General features: G+C 38.8%; 1 protein-coding gene across 2 annotated transcripts; it reads left to right on the top strand.

The window, feature by feature from the left end:
• Positions 1 to 7,390: 7,390 nt before the first annotated feature.
• On the top strand, positions 7,391 to 25,555 carry LOC121924043 (oncostatin-M-specific receptor subunit beta-like). Of its 2 annotated transcripts, XM_042455093.1 has the most exons (8): positions 7,391 to 7,472; positions 8,057 to 8,135; positions 10,441 to 10,610; positions 12,696 to 12,855; positions 16,903 to 17,172; positions 20,083 to 20,224; positions 22,156 to 22,310; positions 25,196 to 25,555. In XM_042455093.1, the coding sequence occupies exons 2-8, from the start codon at positions 8,066 to 8,068 to the stop codon at positions 25,255 to 25,257; spliced, it is 1,029 nt and encodes a 342-aa protein (XP_042311027.1). In that variant the 5' UTR covers positions 7,391 to 7,472; positions 8,057 to 8,065; the 3' UTR covers positions 25,258 to 25,555. The 2 variants fall into 2 exon arrangements, with proteins under 2 accessions (XP_042311027.1, XP_042311028.1); XM_042455094.1 differs by lacking the exon at positions 10,441 to 10,610.
• Positions 25,556 to 25,761: the final 206 nt, after the last annotated feature.

Here is a 25,761-nt window from a genome sequence, read left to right as displayed (position 1 = left end):
TACAGACGGAGTGCATATATGTACTGTTCCCATGCATCATTTGTATCTGACAGTAAAAGATAACTTCTAAGGTGAGAGGAAGAAATATTTCTCTCCCAACAATTAAGGTTTAGCACTTGCTTGTAGGCTCATCGTCAGTCTAGCACACGCACTAGGACAAATTTCAGATGGTTGGTTAAGGGATTCTGGCCGGTACCGTTGCAATAGCAACACTCCCATCTTGCCTAATAGGAAAATGTGCTGCCCTCAACAACTTCTATGTGTCATTTATTGCCTGATGAGATAAGCCACTCTTCATTCACAGCCAGATACAAACAATGTCTGTTTGATTCTCTCTTCTAAACAACATTAAAGGTGCAGGAGCCATCTCCGTTTTCATCGTACCTCCAGTGCAGTAGACTGTATGCAATTAGTAGCCAATTTGGTATTCTCTACAAATTTGGACTATACCTCTGTCAATCCCAGTCGCACGATATATCTCAGGCATGATGTAACTGCAGCCTCAGCCGCCAGGGGCCACAGCATAACAGTGCTGCTTGCAGACCTAACTATACTTTTAAACCTATTATTGGCCACTGCTTCTTCAACATGAGTTAATTTATTGCAACACCATTGTTGTTGTAAGTCACTGTATGAAATAGTTGGCAAGGAAATTGCTTAATAATTAAAAACAAACATTTTTATCTTTGTATAGATTTTCTAACAAATGTTGAAATGTTTGTAATAAAGAACAGCATGCAAATAGTCTTTCTAAATGCAATATTCATCTTTCCTCCTAATTGCTCATGGTGTTGAACATTTATAAGTTTATCCTGCTGTATCTTGCAAACAATCTCATTTCCTATTTTCCTCCTATTGTCCGTCCTGCACACTAAGGTCCTCTGGAAGAAATCTATATAGCCAAAAAAATCTAGGCTAACATCTGTCTCCCAGCGAGCTTTCTATTACTGCTCCTAAACTATGGAAACCTGCTGGAGGAGATCCGTCACATTTCCACTCTGGCAGCTTTTAAGAGAAAGCACTCAAGACGGATCTCTTCGGCAGGCCTTTCCCCATTAGTTACCCTCCCCAGATATAGAGATATTTGTCCTCATCTGTCTATTTCCCCCGCCAATGTTTCTGCCTATTTTTGTTTGTTCATGTTTTTAATGTTTTTAATGTTTTACTATTATTACTGTTTAATTCTGTTTAGTACTGGGAATGGGGGGTGGGGGGGTGGGGTCTAGGGTTTGATTTTTTTAACTCTATTGTAATTGTTGTGTTGTATTTATTGTTGTAACCCGCCCGGATTCTCGTGATTGGGCAGGCTAGAAATAAATCTATTATATTATTTATTTATTTATTTATTTATTTATTTCCAAATGGTCTAATTGACTGGAATTATGGTAAGAGAACCACACATTGAGATTAGACATTTTAGGTCATAGAGGACAAATAACTTTTTTAAAAAATAAAGCTAGATGAATTTTTTATTGTTAGATACCTTTGAGTTGATTCAATGCATGGACCCAGTGAATGAATCTCTATGCCCCCTGTTCTAAACCTCTTGCTCTGATCTGCGGTTCATGCCAGTGACCAACTTGATTGAATCTAGCCCTCTTATATGCTGGTCTTCCTCTTGTTTCTACTGCCTTCTACCTTTCCCAGTTATTGTTTTTTCTAATGAGTCATGCTTTCCATACATGTCAAAGATAACATTACCTGTTATACTTGTCCAAAGTGTAACAACCTTTACAACCTTATAGTATAATAACCTCCGTTTAGTCATCTGGGCTTCCAGGGAGAGCTCCAGCTTGATTTGTTCTAATACCATTGCTGTTTCTTTTGGCTGTCCAAGGTATCCTCAGCCCCTTTTCCAGTTTGCACATCTCAAATGAGTTAATTTTCCTCCTATCGGCTTTTCTTCCACTATCAGTCTCTCAATCTATCCATGGTATTGGCAATAAACACTGGCTTGGACAATTCTGAATTATGTCCAGCTGTCTATCTTTAACTTTAGGATGATTTTGTCAGAAACTTTTTCATAGCTGTCCTTCCTATCCTAGTCTTCTTCTTGATTCCTGAACTTCAATCCCATTCTGATCAAGCTTTTGATCTAAGGAATGGGAACTCTTTAACTTTAATTTTCCATTATTAGGATGAATTATGGCGAATTCTTCGTTCATTATTTTTGTTTCCTTTATGTTCAGCAGGAAGCCTTGCCTTTGCAATTTCTTGGAGTATATCGACGGAAAAATTTGCAACATCAGTTCCAATGATGTGCGGGTCCAACGATGCGGATTCACGTTTAGAAAGTGAATGTTTTTCACACTAGTTACCCTTCCGTAATTGTTCCGACGAGAGGGGGGGAAACGAATCCATGGCTATCACGGGATGCGAATTCATACAAAGTGGAGAGAGGGCAAATTGTTTTACCACACAGTGGTTTCAACGATTGCGTACCTCAGAGTCACCGCCGCGCTTCCTGTTCTTTTCCGCGTCATCATGTGATTTATTTAATGTGTCTCCAGCTCATCACGTGTTTTCTTTCACATGCATGGCCTTTTTTAATCCATGAATTCCAACCCCTCTGCCGAATCCAGCCCAGGAACCCCATGTGGCTAACCTTGGGCAAGAAAGAAGTCACACTGTCTCATCTGCAAGCATCTTCTGCAACCCCTCTGCAGAACCCCGCACAGGAAATCCCAGCATGTGATAATTATGTAGTGTGTGTGTGTGTGTACACACACCACACACCACACACACCACACACACTACACTATATTACAGTCCGTCCTTGCCTTACGCAGGGGATCCATTCTGGAGTCCCGCTGCATAAGCGAATTCCGCCCCTATGCTCGATCCATTGGAAAACAATGGGGCTTGTGGCGGTGTGGGCGGCGGCGTGAACGCGCAGGGGCGCAACGGACGCACGCACCCATTCATTGAATGGGACGTGCCGCCCCTTTCTGCCTGCTGCGCGCGCCAGCGGCTTGAGCGCATATGGCGCGCCCATGTAGGGCCCGGGCGCACGGTATATATACAAACCACACACACACACACAGACATGTAGTGATATGCAGAATGTTCTATCAGTAGGGTCATACATACATATAAATTGAAATAACCGAACTGGATTAATTACAAAGAGTTTGCTAATATGAAGGGTGCATTTATGGAAATGGGCTGCCAAGCGGTGTGCAAGTGAAAAAAGGTTGTGTTAACGTGTGTGTATGTGAGTGCATGCGCATGGGAGTGTGCTCCCCTCTGGCAGGCTGTGGAAGTAACAGGTGCCAGTTGTATTTATTTTATCCCTATCGTTCATATGTCGTTGTGCTTTGTAAATAAAATAAAAAATATTTATTTATTTTTCATGCTTGTGTCCTGCACTTTTTGGGAGAATCGGGTACATTGGATACACACACACACACACACACCCACACACGTAATGATAAACATCAAAGAGCACTGTGTATATGCGGTATTGCAAAGCATGTGTGCGCTATGCATATATATAAATTATATGTGTGTGTGTGTGTGGTGTATATTATTTACACACACACATATATACATGTTGGACAAACCTATCACAACACATCGCACACCCACACACAGATACACACACACACCACACATATTACCTATCTATCAGTCACAGCACACACACACACAACACACATATGACATATCTGTATAGTCACACTCGCAAAACACACACACAGATATATATATAGTTATATACACAACACACACATGATGCACAAGCAAACACACACACACACGAGATAGATAGATAGATAGATAGATAGATAGACGACAGATAGTATGACACACTATATATACACATATAACCAATAAATACATAAATACCTATCATAAAGTCACCCCACACACACATATATACACATATACAAATAAATATATACATACTATCTTAAAGTCACACACACACACATTCGTTATATTACATTATCTATTTAGCCACAGCCATGCACATTACAACACACAATATATACACACATATCTGTATAGTCACACTCAACACACACACACACACACACACATACAGACAAGGTTACACACAAGACCCATACATAACTGCACTCCAGATTTACTCCAGAAACACACCCCCCCCCCCAACATAGCGCCTGATGCCGGGGAAGGGGCATAGGGCACGGAAAAAAACTCCCCCCCCCCCCCCCCCGGCAAGGTAAAGAACAGGGTCCTTCCCACTTCATGCATGGAACCTCCACAGAAGCTCCCAGCCTTACTCCCAAAGGAGGGATCGCCCTGGGCTGTCATGCAAGTGGAAGAAGGACCACCGGAAGAGAATGGGGGAAAGCTGCAGCGCCACATCATGGGAAAATGGCAAACAGGGGCGCTTGCGGTGGAGTTGCAAAACTGCATTCCAAACCTGATCAAACCGTAGTGCAATCGAAAGGAGCTTGGAAGCAAATTCTCTAAAAACGCTTATTTTGAGGGGTTACTTCGAAAACATTGTGGAAGCACCTTGCTAGGAGCTCCTATAGAAAGGAATGGCATCTGATAACACATTCACGTTGTGACGTGAATCCGCATAGTTGGAAGTGCAGTCACAACGCAAATGAGTCGGAACTGAGCCAGAAAACCGCCAAAAAGCTCCGTCTGATATACTCCAAAGTAAAGTGTAGTTAAGACTTGGAAGGGTAAGGAAGTTTGAATATGTAGGGAGAAAGTTAGGAATAGAATATGATAGAGGGAATGAGAAAGAAAGTAGGGAGACAGGAATTTGAAGGAAGAATGCGAAATGAGGGAGAAGTATTGAAAAGTGGAAGTGAGTTGTAAGAGAGAAGTTTGGGAAGTGAGGATGTAGAGGGGGAAAGGAAGGAAAAGTATGAAAATGAGCTTGGTTTAGTGGTATGTATTGAATAGTAGTAAGATAATGGTTACCTAACGGCATTCAATATCTGTGGGCTTGCCATCCTGATTTAATCATCTGCGGACGGAAACCCCATTGCTTTCAAGGGGGGCTGGTGCATCAACATTAGGGCCATGAACATTTTGCGCCTGCAATTGAAATCAATGGGACATGATTTCACATTTTCCCTTTATCCAGATGTATGTGTGTGCGTGTGTCCCGAATGGATCCCCCATGGATACGAAGGGTGGATTGTATGAAATTTTGTTACTAGGATAACACTAATATTTAGTATATGATGTAAATTGGATGGTGTTATATATGGATGGTTGTATGGATGGTAGATATATGGATGTATAAAATTTTTATTTTTGAATAAAGATTTTTTTAAAAAAAAATGTTCTTCTTATGAAGTTGAGCAAATAGGGTGATAGGATGCATTCTTGCCTCACCCCTTTGACTCACCCTTCTGGAAGTTTGGACCATTCTGTTTCTTCATATTTTGTTCTAACAGCAGCTACTTGTCAGATTCCTCATCAGAACTGGGGAAATGTAATAGACAATAGGCTGTAGATAGAGAGACAGGTATATAGATTATGAGAGTGAAAAGCATTGTATTACGAGGTCACTTCTACTTTCAGTTTGCCCCATTGGGTATCCTGCCTGGCATATTTCCCACAATGGTTTTCTTTGTCATTCTGTTTCCTAATTCCAAAAGAGACAATCAGTTTGGAAGGACCATGGGGGAAGGGAATGGGGGTGATTCCTATTTTTATTGAGAGGGGAAAGTAGTTTTGCTGGCTGACTCCTTCCTTCCCTCCCTGCCTTTTTCCCTTTCTCTCTTTCCATTTCATTTCATCCACCTCTCCACCAGCAGAAAAGACTGGTGTTGTACCTGCATGCCAGTGTAAGCATTTATCTCACTCTGGGAGAATGGCCTTGAGCCAGTCAGGTGCAACCTTACAGCCAGGACCCTGTATCTTTCCTTTTTCTGGTCCAGTGTATTATTAGCTGTTTACCCCCAAAGGTAGCTCCCTGTGACTTTCACATTGGTAAAAATACTTTAAATTAATATTATTCATGCCTTTTGTTTTTACCCTGGTGGCCAACACTTTGTGGCATGTGTATATACATTAAGCATGCAAATATTCAACTATTTCATTCTTGTAAATGAGCAGAAATATTTTCTACAATTTCCTCCCCACTGTAGGGGGAAAAAATTTCACATGACATCACCATTATTGCACAATTGTCCCATCAATAAAGTGGCAAAATCATGCTGCTTTTTATTCACAGGATTTTCCCATGAATAAAAAGGAGTACAATTTTGTCACTTTATTCATGGGATAATAGCACAATAATGTCAGCGTCACATGATGTTCTGTGAAAATGTTCCTGTTCTTGCACGATATTGACCCCATCTTTCTTTGCTGTGTGATAAAGTCCATAGTTTTTAGAAATGATTTTGAGGCAGTAAATATATAAACACTATGTCATAAATATTTTATTCATTGTGATAAAAGAAAATATTCAAAAATCCATTATTTTCTACTTTTTCAATGTTCAGTTTTTCTGGGTTTAAAAAAAGGTTTGAGCATCTCCTCAACCATCTGAGACCACAAGTACCGTAACATCGTGCATCTGTATCTGAGTTTTGTGCTTTTGGCTAAACAGCAACATAGAATGCCAGAATGAATGCTTTGTATGCTGATTCATCCTTTCTTTCTCTCAGAAACCTGGTCCTCACCCCCGCTTGCCCCCCATCAGAGACCATTTGCAGCCTGCAGGTTGTTTTTACTCCTTTCTAAAGAGGAGAATTTTTTCTCCACTGGAAATAAGAGGAGGGGGATGCCTTTTGTATGAATGCCTTTTGGTGAGACCGTCATACAAAAGGAAAAGAAATCAGGCAAATTCTTGGAGTATAAATTCAACAAGGGCTGCTGTTTCTAACAGCTATATAATATCTCCAATGAGAGCCAATGTGGTACAGTGGTTTGAGCATTGGACTCTGGAGACCAGAGTTTGAATCTGTGCTTGGCTATGGAAACCCATTGGGTGACCTTGGACAAGTCACATTCTCTCAGCCTCAGAGGAAGGGAAAGGTAACTCCCATGAACAATTCTTGTCATGAAAATCCTATGATAGAAGGTCATCATAAGTTGGAAACAACTTGAAGGCACGCGATGTTACCCTCAATATCATAGGCAGTGCCAGTTACTGTCCTCATCTTCTGCTTCTCAGGCATCTAGATGACTACTCTGGGAAACTGGGATTACCTGGGCCTTCAGTCTGATTCAGCAGTGCCATTTTTATGGGCAAGAAGCTCCAATTCTGTCCCCTGTAACGTCATCCAGTTCAAACTGCAGCATCTACAGGGGACAGAAACACAGAATTACAGGGAAAAGAAACACAGAACACACAAACATCTAGTAGGCTGCACTGAATTAAGTTCTGTCTACCAGATCAAAGTCCTCTTCATCTGTGCAATCCTCTCTGTGCTTTCCAGTTCTTCTCCAAAACATTGGGGGAACTTCTTCAGCCATGTTTGAGTATTCTTTACTGAAGGGACATGAAAGGGAGGGGGAACTCTCATGATGTAAGTGAAACTTTCCTGGATTTTGCCTAATGTGTTGTTCTTTCCCAATTGCTTTGTTTCATAATTATCTGTAGCAAATTTGTATTTATTTACTTTTATCTTATTCATATCTCACCTTTCTTCTGGGACAGGACCCAAGAGGTTCAAAAAGGGGGAACATGTGGCCCTTTAGGTGTGCAACTAGCCAGCCTAGTTCAATGGTCAGTGATAATGGGAGTTGTAGTCCAACATCTGGAGGTTTATATTTCTCATCTCTGATCTCAAGGTGTCTCAACATGTTTTGTCTGTAAGGAAAGGGGCTATCTTGCCAGATGTTTATTTACTAAGTTTGTGAATTGTGTATTATGATATTTACTAAGTTTGTGTATTCTTTCCCTCCAGCTAGAGAATAAGCCCCTCACACATTTTCTGTTCTTTGGAATATCCTAGAGGATAGCACCGACCTATTGTTTAGATTTGAGGTTTTTTTCAGCTTTTTAAAGCTATATGAAAATAAGTCTTCAATTGCTGCATGTATTGGACAATGTATCTAAAGTCCAGCATTCAATTCAGAAATGTATTATGCTGTTCTATGTTTCTTCCAGGAATAACCAATGGAATGTTTGTTGTGTCCAGCAGCAATTCTCTATATACTGCTGTGTTTTGGCCTGCCTCAAAGTCAAGGTAAAGAGCTGAATGTATATTTTCTTTCTTTAAAAATTTACATACATAGCTAAGCAGAAGAATGTATTCCTTCTGAGCAAGATTGCTCATTTCCTGCTTTATAAAAGAGAATTGCTCATACTTGTGTTTTCAGTTTCAAGCCTATTCTCTGTTTTTGGAATATTGTAGCAAACAGTATGACCTTCTAGTGGCATGTATAATTTATTGCTGTTGCTCAGTTAAAGAAACCTTAGTTGGGCAATCATCTGATATGTATGCTAATTTACATTTTAATAATACTATTTTTAAATAAATAAATAGATCTGTCTTCATTTTCAGAGGATGATGCATCCTCATTTTCAGTCATTCTTTCTGTATGGAGTGCGGGTAGTTTGCTCTTTTAAAATCGTGCTTGCCATGAAATATATATGTATTTACATTTTTTAAAAGAGCATTATATTATTTATATTATATTATATTATATTATATTATATTATATTATATTGGCTCATAAGATACTTTATAATCAACCAAAAGATATTTTGTGGATTAATCTAAACAATTAATTGGTAGACATTGGAGCTGCTTATAATTAGATTCAGTGTGTTGTTCAATCCATTCAATTCATTTCTTACAAGGCTATGTCTTGTTTCTTGCACCTTGAATCCTTTGGTTTATGTACTAGTCTTTGGAGCAGCTGAAAATAAGCTTGCTCTATCTTCAACAGGCATCCCTTTAGATATTTAAAACATCTATCATATCACCTCACAGTCTTCTCAAGCTAAACATTCCCAGTTCGTTAAAGCAGTTAAGCATAGGACATGGTTAATAGACCCCGTACCATCTTGGTCACCCTCTTTTGAACACATTTCAGCTTGTCAATATCCTTTTAGAGCTGTAGTGGCCAAAAATTGACAGAGTACTCTGGGTGAAGTCAGGTCAAAGCTGAGTACAGTAGTACTGTTACTACCATTGATCTAGATATTATGTGTCTGTTAATGCAGCCCAAAATTGCATTGCTCTGTTTGACAGCTGCATTGTATTGTTGACTCATGTTAAGGTTGTGGCCTATTAAGACCACAGATCCTGTTCACATGTATTGTTGTGAAGCTAAGTGTCACCCAACCTATATTTATACATTTAATTTTTCCTGCCTAAATGTAATTCTTTGTATTCATCCAAGTTGAAATTCATTCTGTTAGTTTTTATTCAGCTCTCTAGTCTTTTAAGGACATAGAATCATAGAGTTGGAGGAGACCACAAGGGCCATCCAGTCCAATCTCCTGCCATGCAGGAACAGACAATCAAAGAACCCGCCACAGATGGCCTCTGTTTAAAAACCATACTCCAAGGGAGCATGTTCCACTGTTGAGCATCTCTTACGGTCAGGAAGTTCTTCCTCATGTTGAGGTGATATCTGTTTTCTTGTAGTTGAATCCATTACTCTGGGTCCTATTCTCTGGAGCTGCAGAAAACAAGCCCGCTCCATACTCAATATGACACCCCTTCAAATACTTAAAAAGGGCTTTCATACTACCTCTTAAGCTTCTCTTCTCTAGGCTAAACATACCCAGTCCCTAGGTCGCTCCTCATAGGGCATGGTTTCCAGGTCATTTTGAATTCTGGTCCTGTCTTCTAGGAGGTTAGCTATTCCCCCTAATTTGGAGTTATCTGCAGATGTAATAATTACACCTTCTATTCTATTCAAGTCACTAATAAATATGCTGAACAGCAACAAGACCAGGACTGAGTCCTGTGGCACACTACTAAGATGAAAAGGAACCATGGATAAGTATTATTTGGATTGGGTCCTTTAACTAGTTACAAATCTATTGAATAGCAGCAACTGTCTGGCCCACATTTGATCAGTTTGTCTGTAAAAATATCATGGCAGATCTTGTCAAAAGATTTACTGAAATTAGGATATACTACATCCACAGCATTCCCCTATTCAACCAACTCTGTAACTCTAGAGAGAGAGAGAGAGAGAGAGAGAGAGAGAGAGAGAGAGAGGATTACTCTGGAATGTCTTTTAAATGAGAAAATGAGAATTTCTTTCTAAGTCTGTTTAATGATCTGCTCTAGAGTCTTTCCTGGTATTGATGTCAGGCAGACTGATATTTGTGTGGTAATGCTTCCATTGTGTGGTAATGCTACTGCAGAGTTGAAAGTGTTAAAATGAATCAGATTTTGTGTCTGCGTGGAGAATTTTTGTTTTATTTTGCTTTGTTTTTCAGTGCCCGTTCTATTATTATTATTATTATTATTATTATTATTATTATTATTATTATTTATAGTATTTATACCCCACTCTTTTCTCCCAAAGGTAATAATGAATTTCATGACATAAAACTTAAAGTTTCCATGAATCGTGCTCTTAAGCAGCTGTTACTGGAGTGGGATGTTAGTGATGATATGAAATCATCTGGCTCTGAAGTAGACACGGTTTTTAACATCCAGATTTATCGAAGTGAAGAGCATTATATTGTCGTCAATGTAAGTGTCTTTCAAAAAAAAAAGTTTTTCAAATATATGTACATTTCAGGAACCAGTTAAAGCATAGCCTTATTCTGGGAGGATGGGTCTATATTTCATTCCTCATCTGTAATGTAAAGTGATTTGTGCCCGGTTTCAAATCCTGGCTTGGCCATGTAAACCCACTGGGTAACCTTGGGCAAATCACACTCTCTCAGCCTCAGAGGATGGCAATGGCATCCCCTCCCCGAAGAAACTTGCCAAGAAAACCCCATGATAGGTTCACCTTAAGATCATCATGAATCAGAAACAACTTGAAGACACACAGCAACAATTAGAAGGAGCAAAACAATTGAATGGAGACCCTGGCCTAGGGGAAAGGGTTCACAGCCTTTGTTCAGATTGAAAGCCAACATTCTTAATTCAGACTGAGAACCAGCATATGTAACTGGAATGCATAGCAAGTCACTTATTTTTCCTGAGTTCATAGGTTCCTCCAAACACTTTATTCCTTATATGTTTTCACATCTGTTTTTGAAGTCAAGAACTTTCTCATTGGAATAATTATTAATAATGCTTAGATACAGGATACATTCAGATTTTTTTTCCCCCTGCACATGGTTGGCATTAGCCAGAGTTTAGAACCTAAACCATGGTTTGAGTCAGACTTTGAAAAAGTCAATATTTGGCTCAATGGCATTTCTGCCTCTGGTGTCACCTGGTGGGACTTTCTGGCAAGGCAGGGGCAGGGCTTCCAAAGTGGAAGGGGTTTCTGCAAAGAGAGACAGGATCAGCCTTGCCAAGCATGATGCACATGCGCCCCCGACCTCTCAGAAAGTGAGAGAGAGAGAGACAGAGAGAGAATCATCTTACCATCTTCCTCTTCCTAGTTGCCATTTCCTGCAGCTGCCTCAGCACCCCAAAAATCTTCTCACACAAAGGTCCCCCCATCACTGAACCTGAAGACTCTTCACAGACACACCAACACGGTGTGCTTTCTCTCTCAATCTCTCTTTCCCCTCACAGCTGTTTCTAATCTCCCGGCCATTTGCCTGTCTGCATTTTCCCACCTAAAATCTCCCCGTGCGAAGGTCCCTCAGTGGTCAAATCCTCCCCTTTCCCTCCTCAGATGCACTCCTATATGGTTAATATTAACGAGAGTTTAGAACTTGAACCATGCTTTGAGTCAGACTTTGAAAAAATTAATATTTGGCTTATTGCTGTGTGCCTTCAAGATGTTTCCGACTTATGGAGACCTTAAGGTGAACCTGTTGCTGAGTTTTCTTGGCAAGATTTTTTCAGAGGGGGTTTGCGTTTACTTTCCTCTGAAGCAGACAGAGTGTTGATTTGCCTACCCAGTGGGTTTCTAAGGCCAATCGAGAATTTGAACCCTGTTCTCCATAGTTGCTCCAGTGTCCAAACCACAACAACAATTTGTAAGCCACTTTGATAGCCCTTTGGCTGAAGAGTGAGGTATAAGTAAATATATTATTATTATTATTATTATTATTATTATTATTATTATTATTATTCTGTAAACCAATATTTGAATTACAGCGGCCTTAAGACAGTGTCCATATAACTTTGAATCACTTTCAACTTCCAAAGGCAAACTGTGATTCGGAGATGTTTGTCTGCTTTCAGTTCTGTCCTCCATGTTCAACTCCAGAAGTTCACAACTGCTAGTAGAGGTAGCATAATAGTTGAAATCAGTTGGAATCCTGTCACCTTCCCTAACTAGGGTTTGACTCCCCCAGCCTTCTCTCTTCTGTCCTTGGATATGAAAGAGGAGGAGGCTTTGGCTTTGACTTTTCAAACAAACCATGGTTCCTGGTACCTAAACTATATCAGAGAGGATGTCAAGTGAGGCTTTTCTCTAATCATTATAATGCTTCCTTGTGTAGCAAGTGACACAGAAATCACCACATGGATATGTTGATATGGGAACAACTCCAGCCACAAGGGTCTTTTGTAACAACATTTGGGGGTCTTCTAGACCAGAAAGTGACAATGCTGAAATCACTATGCCACACTGGCTCCCATTATATTGCCTCATTATACTATCCTTTTTCCCCCAGTTGTGTTGTTTTGTTTTGGTATGTTTAGGAGAATTTTACAACAAAACTCAGTAAATCAAATCAACCTCTGACCTGGACCTGGACTTCTGATGTGCCATTGGAGTGTTTGCCTCATGGAGTAAGAATCCGAAGCATGGTAGCATTTTCTAAAACTTGGAGTAAATGGACTGCATGGGAGATAAAAGATGGTAAATTGTAGAATCATTGAATTAGAAGATACAACAAGGGCTATCCAGTCCACCCTCTTGCCTTGCAGGAATAGACAATCAGAGCACTCCCAACAGAGGGCCATCCAGCCTCTATTCAAAAAGCTCCAAAGAAGGAGACTTCACCAGACTCCAAGGAAGTGTATTCAACTGTCAAACAGCTCTTATCATTAGTGTAAATAAACTTTGCTAATATAGAGTATGAAATAATAGCATTGCGTATGTGGGAGAAACTCTGTCAATGCCCGAATAGAGCCTGTTACATAAAACATTTTCAATTATACAAACATACACTTAGACAAACATACACAAACATATCTAACCTATATAAACATATAACACATAATTACATTAACAAAACATACAACACTGAGCAAATTACTTCCAACCAGGAAGATTTTGTTTTCTTTACCATTTATATTGTCTATCCTAATTTGTACTATTTCATTTGTAAATCCTATTTTTAATCCTGCTATGCTATCATTTATTTTTCTCCATAAATGATATTTCTCCTCTTGTATTCTTTCTCCACTCTATCTTCTTATGTATTCAGTTATTCTATTACAAGCACTATACGTTTGGGCTTTATTTATGTAATTCTTCTGAATATAAATAATACAGATCCTACCAATATTAGCATCTTAATCTGTATACTTTTCCAAAATTGTTATTGAAGATTTATTCCTTTTTTCTCTTCCCATTTATTTTTTTTAAATATTCCCTCATTTTATTCCATTCTTTTTCATAGTTTTCTTCAGATTTGTCTTTCAATCTAAATGTTAACTTGTCCAACATCATTACCTCATATACCTTCATTGACCACTCTTGTGTATTGGAGATTTCCTCTTTTTTCCACATCTTTGCCAATATAATTCTAGCTGTTGTAAGTAGGTGGGAAATAAGTCTATTGTATGATTTCTCCACATTATCTTCTATCATCCCAAGTAACATTATCTCTGATTTGAAATGGGTTTGTATTTTAAAATTGTCCACAATCAGTTTGTATATTGATAGCCAATATTTCTTTGCTAAAGGGCACGTCCACCAAATATGATAAAGTGTCCCAGGGTCCTGTGCACACTTTCAACATTAACTTAATGCCCCTCTATACATCTTTGGCATTTTGAATGGTGACATGTGCCATCTTAGAAACATTTTATAGCCGTTTTCTTTTAAATCTTGACTACACGTATACTTCATTTGTTGTGTCCACATTTCCCCCACTTATCCAACTCTATTGTTTTACCTATGTTCTGGGCCCATTTGATCATATTTGGTTTTATTATTTCATCTTCAGTTTCCCATTTCAACAGAAAGGTGTACACTTTTGAAATTATTTTTTTATTTCCTGTTTCAATTTTCCCCCCAAAGTTGACTTATCAGTACCCATATTTTGTAATTTCATGTCTATTTTATATCTCTCTCTTAGTTGTCTTTAGTTGTAATGTTTTTAACCTTTGTAAGCCGCCTTGATCATCTCCATGGAAAGGCGGGGTAAAAATTAAAATTATTATTATTTAGAGATACCAATGGCATTTTATCTTTTCCTGTTTAAGTTCTTCCTGTGTTTTAAATCTATGTTTTACTCCTTCTATCCTCAACATATCTTTAAATTTTAACTGCTTATGTGTCGATGTTCCCCCTATGCCCAAAGAAAGCTTGGTCGGGTGAACCTCATAATGGCACCTTATAACCTAGTCTCTTTTTGTATTTTTTCCATAGTTTCAAAAGGGCTCTCCTTATGAAGTGGTCATTGCAATCTTTATTTACTTTATCTTTTTCATAAAGAAGATGTGCGTGCCAACTGTGTCTTAGTCTATTTCCTTCTAATGTCAATAGCCTGTCTTTGTCTAGTTCAATCCAATCCTTAATCCACACCAAAGCGCATGCATGATAGTATAACTTTAAACTGGGTAGGTTGAGGCCTCCTCTTTTCTTATCATCCTGTAGAATTTTCATTCTAACTCTTGGTTTTGTTTGTTTGTTTGTTTGTTTGTTTTTTTATGTATTATTGGTAGTGTTTGGAACAGAAATAGAATTTTAGGCAATAAACTCATTTTTATTAATGCCAATTTGCCTTAAAAAGATAATTTCAGATTTTTCCAGTTATTTAGATCTTTCTTGATTTCAGTCCATCATTTTTCATAGTTATTTTTGAACAGATTAGAATTTTTGTTAAAATCAGTTATTTTAATTCAAAAATTCAAGACTAATGAATTATAAATTATCAGTTTCAGAGGAGTATTAATTCAATGCCACATTAATTCCACTGTAGTTAGATCAAAATAATTATTCAAAAACATATGTTTCAATTCAAGCTTAACCACTACTCTACAAGTAATTTCTAAACTTTACCAGCCAACTTCAATTTAATCAGTTTGAATAACCCAAACTGTTTAAGTAAAATTGATATTTCTTCTGTAGATATTCAAAAATTGAAACTTCTTAATATTTCAATTTATGTATATGTACTCAATTGTATACTCAAATTTAAGCAACTAATAATCAATATCAATCTATTTGTTTTCAAGACAAATTAACTCAAACCTTAGCTCTGGAAACTCTATAAATTACAAATTGTACTTATCTTTCTCTTTACCTCAGTTTCCCATTTCCCATTTATCTTATAGCTTCTAGGTAAATTAAATTCCTCTAATTGGGGAAAAAAAGAAAATAAAAATGCTTTAATTTAAACTTACTTTAAATTCATTAAGTTCAGTCCCCTTAGACCAATTTAATCCATATACTATGTTTTCCACTTAAACTAATCTGTATCTTCAATATTTTTCTGCTCTTCAATACCTCAAGTTTCAAGTTTTACTTCTTCTTATTGTATTAATCCTCTCACTTTGTACTCTTTAAGGTTGTAGGTTACAATCTTATAGGAGTTCTTGCTACTCTGCTCTTGCTCCTTATTGTAAACTGCTGAGTAGTTCTCTCTTCTTTATATTTCTTTCTTTCTTTTTCCTTTATAATCTTCTTAAATCTTTCTCTACAAGTCCACTTATTGACTCTTTAACTTAATCAACTTCTGCTATTTTGTCTTCTCTGTCTTTCCCCTTCAAGGAAGCAGTGTGAATGAACAAGAGGATGATCAAAATGAGCTGTGCTTCTTTGTTCCGCTGTCCCCTACTAATTATAATAAATTGAGAACAATCCCAAATAAATGCAAGACAGTGAGAAGAAAGTCCAAAAAGAACAAAGCAATGGTTCAAATGTTCAAGTATTCAAATATTCAATTACAGAGAAAGAACATACTCTTACTAGCTCTTACTACCTCTGCCTTACATCTAGTGAAGCCATTGTTGAAGTGGTTTTCCACAGTCTTCCACAGATATCTTTCTGGTTGATACTGCCATTTAAAGCCAAATTAACCAGAACAGGGAGAATTTATGATAAATCCCAATTCTGACTCATCATCATCATCATCATCAGTTAGCAGTCCCATGGAGGTGCTTTGACAGTTGGACCAGTAGCAACTTGGCAGGATTTTTTAAAAAAATCTTCCTGATGCAAATACTGTGCCTTTCTTGACTAAATAAATGGCATCTGAGATGTATGAGTGTAATGTGGACCAGAGAAATGGCAAAGAACTTCCAGAGGAGCATCTCTGGAGGCTTGACCAATGTGTGTTGGCAGGAGTGCAGACAAAACTAATCGGTGTAACTCTATTATCTGCTTATATCTTAAATGAAGGCATGAGGGTTCAAGTGAATTTCTCTCCCACCCCCCAAGATAAGTGACAGAGGGCTTTCTCATATTACAAAAGAAAGACAAGAGGCAGTGAAACAGGACTAACCATTCCAAATAATACTGACATGCTTTTCCCCATAGTAGTAGTAAAGATGAAAGTTGGATCTTTACTACTACTTAGACACAAAATGTTTCAGATAATAGAAAGCAGTGTACAAACCTCATGCACATTTGCCTTTTGCCCCTGAACTGTCTGGCTTTCCTCCCTATGAGCTCTTTGTGGAATTTAATAGCCAACCAAGAAAACTGAATATTTTTCTTGATATCTTTGTTCAGGCATGGACTTCCTGGATAACGGAAGGAGTTACATCTTCCCAGCATACGAGGTTATGGAAAAGGGTACCAGTATTACGATGTGCTGCATTGGAAAAAGGAATGAGCTATTAAGAGGATATTATTTTGATAGAAAAACATGTTGGGATACAGAACAAAAAAGGATAACATTTACTGAAATGAATGTTCCAACTTCACTATATGGTGGCATCAATGTGATTTGTATTTTTGATAAACCAAGTGAAAATATAGGAACTAGTCTCTATGTGACCAGTAAGTAGAAAATGTTTGGTGTTACTGTTGAGCAATATCAATGTCAGTAAGGAATGGGATGGGGAAATCTTTCAGTTTTACTTTTTCCTCCATTTGTCTATAAGTCTAAACATTTATTGACCCCAAAATCCCAGGTCAAATTATTTATGAGTCACTATGGAAACGCGATAGCAGCTCTTTCAGATTTCCCCATGCTGTGTGGAGAGAAGTTTAGCAAGAAAGAGCCAGACAGAAAAAGTTCTGGGTGACTGACAGATATTGCTGTTTGTTTAAAAGTTCCCCTCCTTCCCCAATCGTCTGGCTGAAATGAAAGCTGAAATGAAACCTGAAACGATGAAGAGGCTCAATGAGAGTCTCTCTTGCTATATGCACACATACACACACTGAAGGAGCCTCCAGGTTTTACCCTCGACCTATCCACAGGTCATGGCAAAATCCATAATTTTGGACCCCAAACCTGACCTCAATTTATACAAGAGGTCGACTTATAGTTGAGTATATACGGTAATTCTCACTGGCCCCCGACAGTGTTTAGAGATTATGGGAAATGTAACCTACTATCTGGAGGGTCACAGGTTGGCCACCCCTCTGCTGATTATTTTGCTGACAAAAGTTTTTAATCCTACAGCTGGATTAATTATTATTACAGTTATGTTAATGTAAAATATTGGTCTGTCTCCCTTCATGTCATCTGTCTGCACTCTCTGATCTGATAGAAACCCCCTCCTTTTCTGCACCCCAATTTAGGAAGATGCTGAGTAAGGTGATAATCACTAGATTATATTTAGTAGTAGCCCCCCCTCCCACACACACATACCAGTTACAAAACTCTAATCTATAGGAGAATAATTTAAATCTCTTATTTAGCTTGCCATCTCAAATGAAGACAGTTTTATTCAGTAGGGTGTTTAATTAACCATGGAAATGTTTTGAGATGTCTCTGATGTTTTTATTATTAGTGACACCATTTGATTCTTTAAAATTATTCAGTTAATGATTTTTTTTAAAAAATGGTTTGATTTTAAGTGCTGCAGGGAAAATGAAAAGAATTAGTACCATCCCAACTCAAATCTACCCACTGTTTGTTCTTCGAATGTATTATATCATCTGTCTTCGGTAGTCCCCATTCATCTTTTTAAAGCTTGGTTTCCCTGAGATTCTGTGTGGTTTGAGGGGTAAAGTATTGGACCAGGAAGGCCAGTTATGACTGACACCTTCATTTTCTCTCTCCCTTTCTCTCCTGTCACACACTCACTCACCTATCCCTGAACCTCACTGGGTTATTGTGAGGATTAAAATCTGTTTTAAGAGAGGCAATCATAGACAGAGTGCATCTCTGCTCTTCTTCTCATCCAGTTTTCATCCAGGAAAGCTGTGAGGAGAAGGCATTTTTGGACTGCATGGATTCTTTCCCTCAAAAGTGACAGTAGGGAATCTGTTGTCTTGTAGGAGTGTGCTCTTGCTTGCCTGAGATTTATATTTGCAAATAAATTGCTATTTCTCATACCACAATAGAAAAGCTAGAAATCTCAGATAGCTTTTTTTCTAAAGAGAGTCAGACCTCAAACAGAACTGTTCTTAAACCTTTCCCTGCTAGGAAGTACTGTACCTTATTGCATACGTATGGATACATTCATTCATACATAAATTCTTTTAGAATTTATCCCACTTAACAGCATCTAAGATCAGTAAAGCCCTTCCATTTCTTCTCCTGGTCATGTATGAATGTATTGACCAGAGCACTGAACTTGGATATTAATATTCATAGAATCATAGAGTTGGAAGAGTCCTCAGGGTTATCAAGTTGAAACCCCTGCCATGCACTACTGATGGATAGCCATTCAGCCCCTGCTTAAAAACCAAAGGAGGAGACACCACTACACTATGAGGCAACATTTCCCACTGTCAAACAGTTCTTGTTTTCAGAACGTTTCTGATGTTGTGGTTGAATCTATTTTCCTATAGTTTGAATTCATTGCACCTGATCCTATTCTCTAGAGCTGCAGAAAACCTCTTAATTCTCTCTTCTCCAGGCTAAACATACGTAGCATCTAAGCTGCTCCTCATAGGATGTGGTTTCTTTATCTTACACCATTTTGTTTGCTCTCTCCTAGACACACTCCAGCTTGTCAACATCCATCTGTACTTAGTTTGACTTTTGCTCTCTGCATGACACTTCAGTCTCTCTCTGACTTTCAGAATATGGGGAGGAGGCAGCTGTGACTCCCACAAATCTCAGTTGCCACTGATCTTCCACCTCTGGAAAGCTTCCTTTACAAAAATGGTGGCAATGTGTAGACAGTGATGACTTCCCTTTTATAATGTGTGTGGGGCAACTACAGCATGGTTTGGGATCAGTTTTCATCTCTCCTCCTCAGCAGGCTACACTCCTGCATTTTCAGTTGATCTTCTGCCCAAAATATGACCTGATTTTCATTTCCTACATTTTCAACTGTTTTTAGGTTTGGGGAAATCTGTGGGGCATGGAGCTTAGCATAAGGTAAAGGGACACATTTTTTGCTGTGTTGAGATTAACTCCTGTTATGCAGGCACAATCTATGCATTCAGAGGGATGACGCTGAATGTGAGTCATCATTCCCAGGCTCACACAGTATATATACACCCAACTTTTTCCAGGCAAAGCATTCTCTGAAGATGCCAGCCACAAATGCTGGCAAAATGTCAGGAAGAAACTTTTCTGGAACATGGCCACATAGCCCAAAAAACCCACAAAAAACTGAGAAAAACTGAGATTGAGAGAAATAAACAGTAACTCACAACCATTTAATTTGATCAGGATCTTTCCATTCACGTTCTGCTGAACAGCTGTACAAGGTTTACTTATATGAAAAGTGGTTGTAAAGATGCATTAGAAGAATGAAGCATTGTAATGTAGACTTGTTTTAACAGGTAAGCCTGATAAACCCAAAAACCTTCACTGTGAAACGGAAGACATGACTGAGTTAAAGTGTACATGGGATCCAGGTCAAATAAAAAATTATGCTAACCTTGATCCGGCAAAATGTGCAGCAAATTTCACTTTGTCTGATGTGTAAGTATGCTTGAAAATTTTGAGATGTTATACATGTCCCAGATATGAGATATCCTGGGGAATTAACAATGTATTTGCAAATGTTGTGGGTTACCTCTGGAAATATTCTAAAACAGTGAAGAGACTAATTGTAGAAGAGTGATCATATCAATTATTTACACATGGGACCTCAATGGAGAAAATTCCTTCAAGGCTCAGGGTATTTATTCTGTTGTATGGGGGTTATATTCAGATTCACAATGGCCTAGAACAGATGTCATACTGACTTTCCTAAAAAAGCTTTTTGCAAATCAGTAATGTGCAGGTGTGGCCCAAGACTTTTGGGATCTGAGCCAAAGAATAAGAAGCACTCCCCACACCTCCATTTCATGTGCAAAAGGATGAATGGGGTGCACAATTGAAATTTCTTTCAACACTGGCATTTCCTTCAACACTGGCATTGTCCTCCGCCACATCTATGGGAGCATGGCCAGTTTAGGGGTGCAAGACAGGTTGTGTGGCACACACAGCTGTCCTCCAAAACAGAACAGTGAGTTTAGGAGGAACAGTTTTGGGGCTATCACTGCTTTTCCACAGTATCTGTCACCTGTCACATTTTGCTTAATGGCAGGGTTTGACCTGGAAGTGTGACAGTTTATAAATTGGGTAATGCGTTTTCCTTGTCTTCTTCTGTCTCTGGCATGAATCTGCCTCTCTGTTTGTTGTTTGTTTTAATAGTGATGTAGTTTTACATCTGCTCTGTCTTAATCTCATAAGTTTATCACACAGCACTTGCAGGAACAGGAATGGAATGGAACGGCATGAAAGGGGAGGAAGAATGGGTGTTACTGCATGGGAGAATGATGCCAATGCCGCCGGGAGTCACTAAGCCATTCCCCATCCATTCCATGGCAGCTGATTTTGAGGAATGGCTTGGGGACTGTTGGCAGCATAGGCAGCATTCTCCCATGCAGTAACATTCTCTCCCAGTTTCATGCCGTTCCATTCCATTCTTGTTCCTGCAAGTGCCGTGTGATAAACTTACTGTCTTGAGCCTCTTAGAGTTCACCCAAACATGTTTGTTAACAGCCAAGGCAACAATAATTCACAGAAGTAAAAGAAGATTTTGTTCAATATATTGATAGTTAATAGATACCAATAATCACTTATATCAGCAACAGTTCTTGACATAGAGTGCTTAGCTGCAAAGTGAAATGTTCACCTTTGACTTCTCTGTAGCTGATGGCAACCTGGCATGATTTGTCTGAATGGTTCATATACCAACTTTTTCAGCCTGTGCAAATAACACATTCACCATTTAACCACAGTTAATGTTAACGGGACATGGTGTCTCAGTGGTTAAGATACTAACTCTGATGATTGCAAGATCTGCAGTTCAAGGCCCAAGTGCTCCTTGGTGGGGTGAGCTCCCATCACTAGTCTCAGCTTCTGCCAACCTAGCCTGTGAAAGTGCAAGTAGATGAATAGGTACCAGTTTGGTGGCAAGATAACAGTGTTCTGAGCAGTCATGCTGGCCACATGATCACAGATTCATCTTTGAGAACACTGGCTCTTCTAGTAACGTAGATGAGCACTGCCTCCTACAGTCAGACATGACTTGACAACGTTGTCAAGGGAAAACTTTTACCTTTTTAATCATAACCAGGATTCTTGTCTTTTACCAGTGTTTCAAATTAATTTCAAATCAATCTTTGAAGTGGTGAAGGAGGAACTTGGCTAATATTCATGATTTGCACTGCAGGAGATGGAAAGATGGTGTGGAGTTAAGGGAGGAAGGAGAGCAAGTTGGGAATATGCACTTTAGAAACGTAATTTCGTTTTCCACTTTTGTTTTGTTTAAAATCCTTTTTAACATCCTACTTCATACTACCACAAAAAAAAAATAAAAAAAAACCCAACTATTTTTTTCTTCCATTTTCTCCACCATAAAGGTCTAATGGACAGACATACTACACTTATCAAGATGAATGCACATCAGGTAAATTCAGGATAACTGGTGAGCAAATGAGATATCATTTACGACTGACAACCCAAAATTGTTTTGGAAAAGAACAGACAGATGTTACAGTTGATGTATCCCACAGGAGTAAGTGTTTATATTCTGTATCATTGTTTTCAAAGGTTTTTACACTTTACACTTTCATTGGTCTTTACACAGTCAACAATATTTCAGAGGCTTCTACGCAGAGTAACTAGATGAAAATGTGGAACAAAAACTTTAGTAATACCTTGGGCTCTCTGAGGGCTGCAACATAAAATGAATTCCTGCCATCTATCCTGAGAAGAAAAGTCCAGAGAGAATATACTATATAACAATAATAATAATAATAATAGGATTTATTTATATGCCGCCCAATCACTGGGAATCCGGGCGGCTTCACTGACAATATGACAAGATCTCGGTGAAGATTTCCCTTTTTATTATTCTTTTTATTTACAAGTGATTACTAACTGATGGTCTTTTTGTGACAAAACGAAACAAATAAAGGAAAGGAAAAGGAAAAAGGAAACAGAGCCCAGAAGTAATTAGCTCAAAAGGCTTGTTTTTCAAAATTATTTCCCTTTCCCAGTAACTAAAATATATTTCATTACAATCATAACTTCCACTGGTGACCACAGCAAAAAGAGGGAATAATTTCACTCTTTTTGCTGTGGTCACCAGTGGAAAAGCAGTATCAAAATTTATTCAACAACGTATCACTTGCATCATGGGTATGAACTCCAGAAAGAAAGCACACTTTCCAGTCCATCTTGTCTAGCTGGCACACAGTTCCCTTTACATCCCTGACCCACGAATCCCCTACCACCGGCACCTTTCTTTTCTTCTTACTGTGGTTGGTAATTAGATTGGCTTCTTCCCTGACATGCAGTGTCTAATGGTGTTGATCTTCTGTTTGTGTCTTTTCACCACCATTATGCACAGGAAGTTGTAGGTAGTGATTGTGTAGTTAGAGCAGTTCTGAATCCCTTGTGCATGGTCTGCTCCTGATGGTGACTTTCCTCTAGAGTGCTTCCTCAGTGTTACAGGCCTCTTTCTTTTCATTGGCTATTTCTTTCTGTTGGTTCTATAGGCTCAATTCTCCCTCTGTTTTATCCAGTAAGTCCCTGAGTTCTCTGATATGCTGAGCTGAAGAGTCTCAAAATGTAGCTATAGCACATTGGCCTTCTCTTCCAAGGAAATTGGCACTGCTCTATCTTGGTATCCCTAAACAATCTATCATTCTCAGTTAGTCTGGGAGAAACAGATGAAAATGCTAGCTTTCTAGAAGCCAAGACACAAAACAATCCAGTTCCAGCCCATAGGAACCACAAGTTTTGTTACAAGATATCCTAGATTCACCCACGGGAACCACTAGCCCCAGAGAAAGTTTCAAAAAGGAATATGATAGTGGGAAGCCAACCCAGGGTTATTGTCATCTCTAAATAAAGAGGCATGGACCAAGAGAGGGCTGTGAGCAAAGATATCTAGATTAAAGGACTGTTTAGGTATCAAGCATGTGGCTTTACTCTATGCCCCTATTTTTATTCCAATGGAATTGAGTATGGTTTTCTTTTTGTGTAATGCAATCCCCAAATCTGGGAGATCTATCTGACAAGAGTGGCAGTTGGTGGCTGCTACGTCAGTGGCATTATGAATTGGTTCTGAAATTTTAAAATAATCTTTTAAGGAGTTCTCCTGAAGCTGTTTGGGGGCAATATTTGATATCTCACAAAATGTTCATTAAAACGTAGAGCAAATTCATGGTTCTGCTCTTATGGGAGTCACTTGTCTGCACTGTCTCACATCCTAATAGTCTCTTTTTCCCTATATTGATTAGCTTCTTGTTTCTTCACCCAGCCCTCATAGACCTTTGTGTCTGCTCTATCTTCTGGAGGCATGTGAGCAATTACTCTGAGGCATTTTTTTAAAGTCATTAGGCTGCAGAACTGCAGAACTTACTCTCAACTTCAAATTGTTTTTTTAAAAAAAAAAAACACAAAAAACAAAATAAGACATTAAGTGTCTTATAAAGGTTTCTTGACTTTAGGTATTATGCATGTAAATGTGCCCAATTCTGTTCCCCTACCACCTTCATTCCAAATTGGATTTTTAATGTACTTGAGCTGTTGCTATTTTTAAAATGCAACCAGCATGGGAAGGAAACTGTATCAATCAGTGTTTAATGGACCCTATCCAAGAAGGATAGGACCCTATCAAGAAGGAGGAATTGGGTACTGCTGATGATATAAAGTGATCAGAGAAGAATGTCCCACAGATATATAATCTTTTGTGGGTGTGGGGATGAGAGTGTTCAAGTAAATTCTTGTTTAAAAACACACTTCTGCTACATAGTGTACCCTCTGAAATGTAGGAGGATGTACTGTTCCAGATCTGAGTGCAGTTCTAAGCGTCCCCAAGGTTTCACGTGGTACTGAACACTGATCCACATTAACTGCTTTTAGATAAGCTTTATCAGTGGCAGTGGCTGGGGGGATGTGTAGTAGACAGCTACCTTGCATTGCTTCAAAGTGCCCAGGTAATGGGGGAGATTTGGGGCAGCTCCAGGACAAGAATACTCCAGGAGCAGCCTGGCCAGTAGATCCACCATTACCCACAGTCATCACAGACTCATTTAAATCAATGGGATTTCAAGTGGGATGTAGTGTGGGAAAATTCTCATTGGATTGCCAATTTTTTCAAGATGCTAAGATATGGTTTCTTGTCCACAACAAGAAAATGTACAAATACTCCTTGCATCCCTACACTCAACAGTTGCTGCCCTGGTGCATTCTCCACTCTGTGCATGTTCTGGATCAACCCAACAGTGTACATTGTGATAACCCTGTTTTAAGGTTACTTAAATCATGTACAGCTGATATAGCAAACAATGGTGGTAAAAAGCACTCTTAAAATACAGGAAGCATTTGGGCCTTTAGCAACAGAGCTGGGTCTAGGAACACCCCAAACTGTGGATCTGTTTTGTTTTTCAGGTAGACTGGGACCCTATGCAGAACAGACAAATATCCTGGACCCTGGAACCACTGAACCATAGGGTTTCTGTCTTGCACGGATTCTGAGCCAATCAACTGGCCCTCATCTACCTTTTCTCTCAGCTGAGATACTCACTGAAATTTCATCAATTCCGAGGGGGAAATTGTTAAGAAGGTTATTGGAAATGAATATCTGTTTGGATGGGTTATCAGTGGAATACTTATTGGAAGACTGGAACCCACACATTACCAAGCTAATGGCCAATTTTTTGGTGGAGGCAACAAGTTTATGGATAAAATTTTAATAACGATCCTGAAGTTTTATTGTAAATGTATGTTGTTGTTGTATGCCTAATAAAGGTTGACTGACTGACTGACTGAAATTTGGCAGGACTGCACCTCATTCAGAGATTTCACAGAGTCAGATCCATCTGTGATTGGTGGGATGATGATCTGTTGTTGTTTACCATCAAGCTTCTTCTGACATATGATGACTCTAACACAACCTTGTCCTGGGGTTTTCTTAGCAAGATTTGTTTAGAAGTGGTTTGCCCTTGCCTTCCTCT

This window comes from Sceloporus undulatus, chromosome 2 (genome assembly GCF_019175285.1).
Source record: "Sceloporus undulatus isolate JIND9_A2432 ecotype Alabama chromosome 2, SceUnd_v1.1, whole genome shotgun sequence".
In the NCBI taxonomy this organism is placed as follows: domain Eukaryota; kingdom Metazoa; phylum Chordata; class Lepidosauria; order Squamata; family Phrynosomatidae; genus Sceloporus; species Sceloporus undulatus.
Note: the sequence above shows the minus strand (reverse complement) of the source record. Positions and strands in the feature narration are given on the sequence as shown.

Excerpts from the sequence above, each read along its gene's own strand:
- LOC121924043 (XM_042455093.1), top strand. The coding sequence starts at position 8,066 with ATGGAATGTTTGTTGTGTCCAGCAGCAATTCTCTATATACTGCTGTGT. Across the intron at positions 8,136-10,440 it reads TGGCCTGCCTCAAAGTCAAG|GTAATAATGAATTTCATGAC; the intron begins GTAAAGAGCTGA and ends TTTCTCCCAAAG. Across the intron at positions 10,611-12,695 it reads AGCATTATATTGTCGTCAAT|GAGAATTTTACAACAAAACT; the intron begins GTAAGTGTCTTT and ends TGGTATGTTTAG.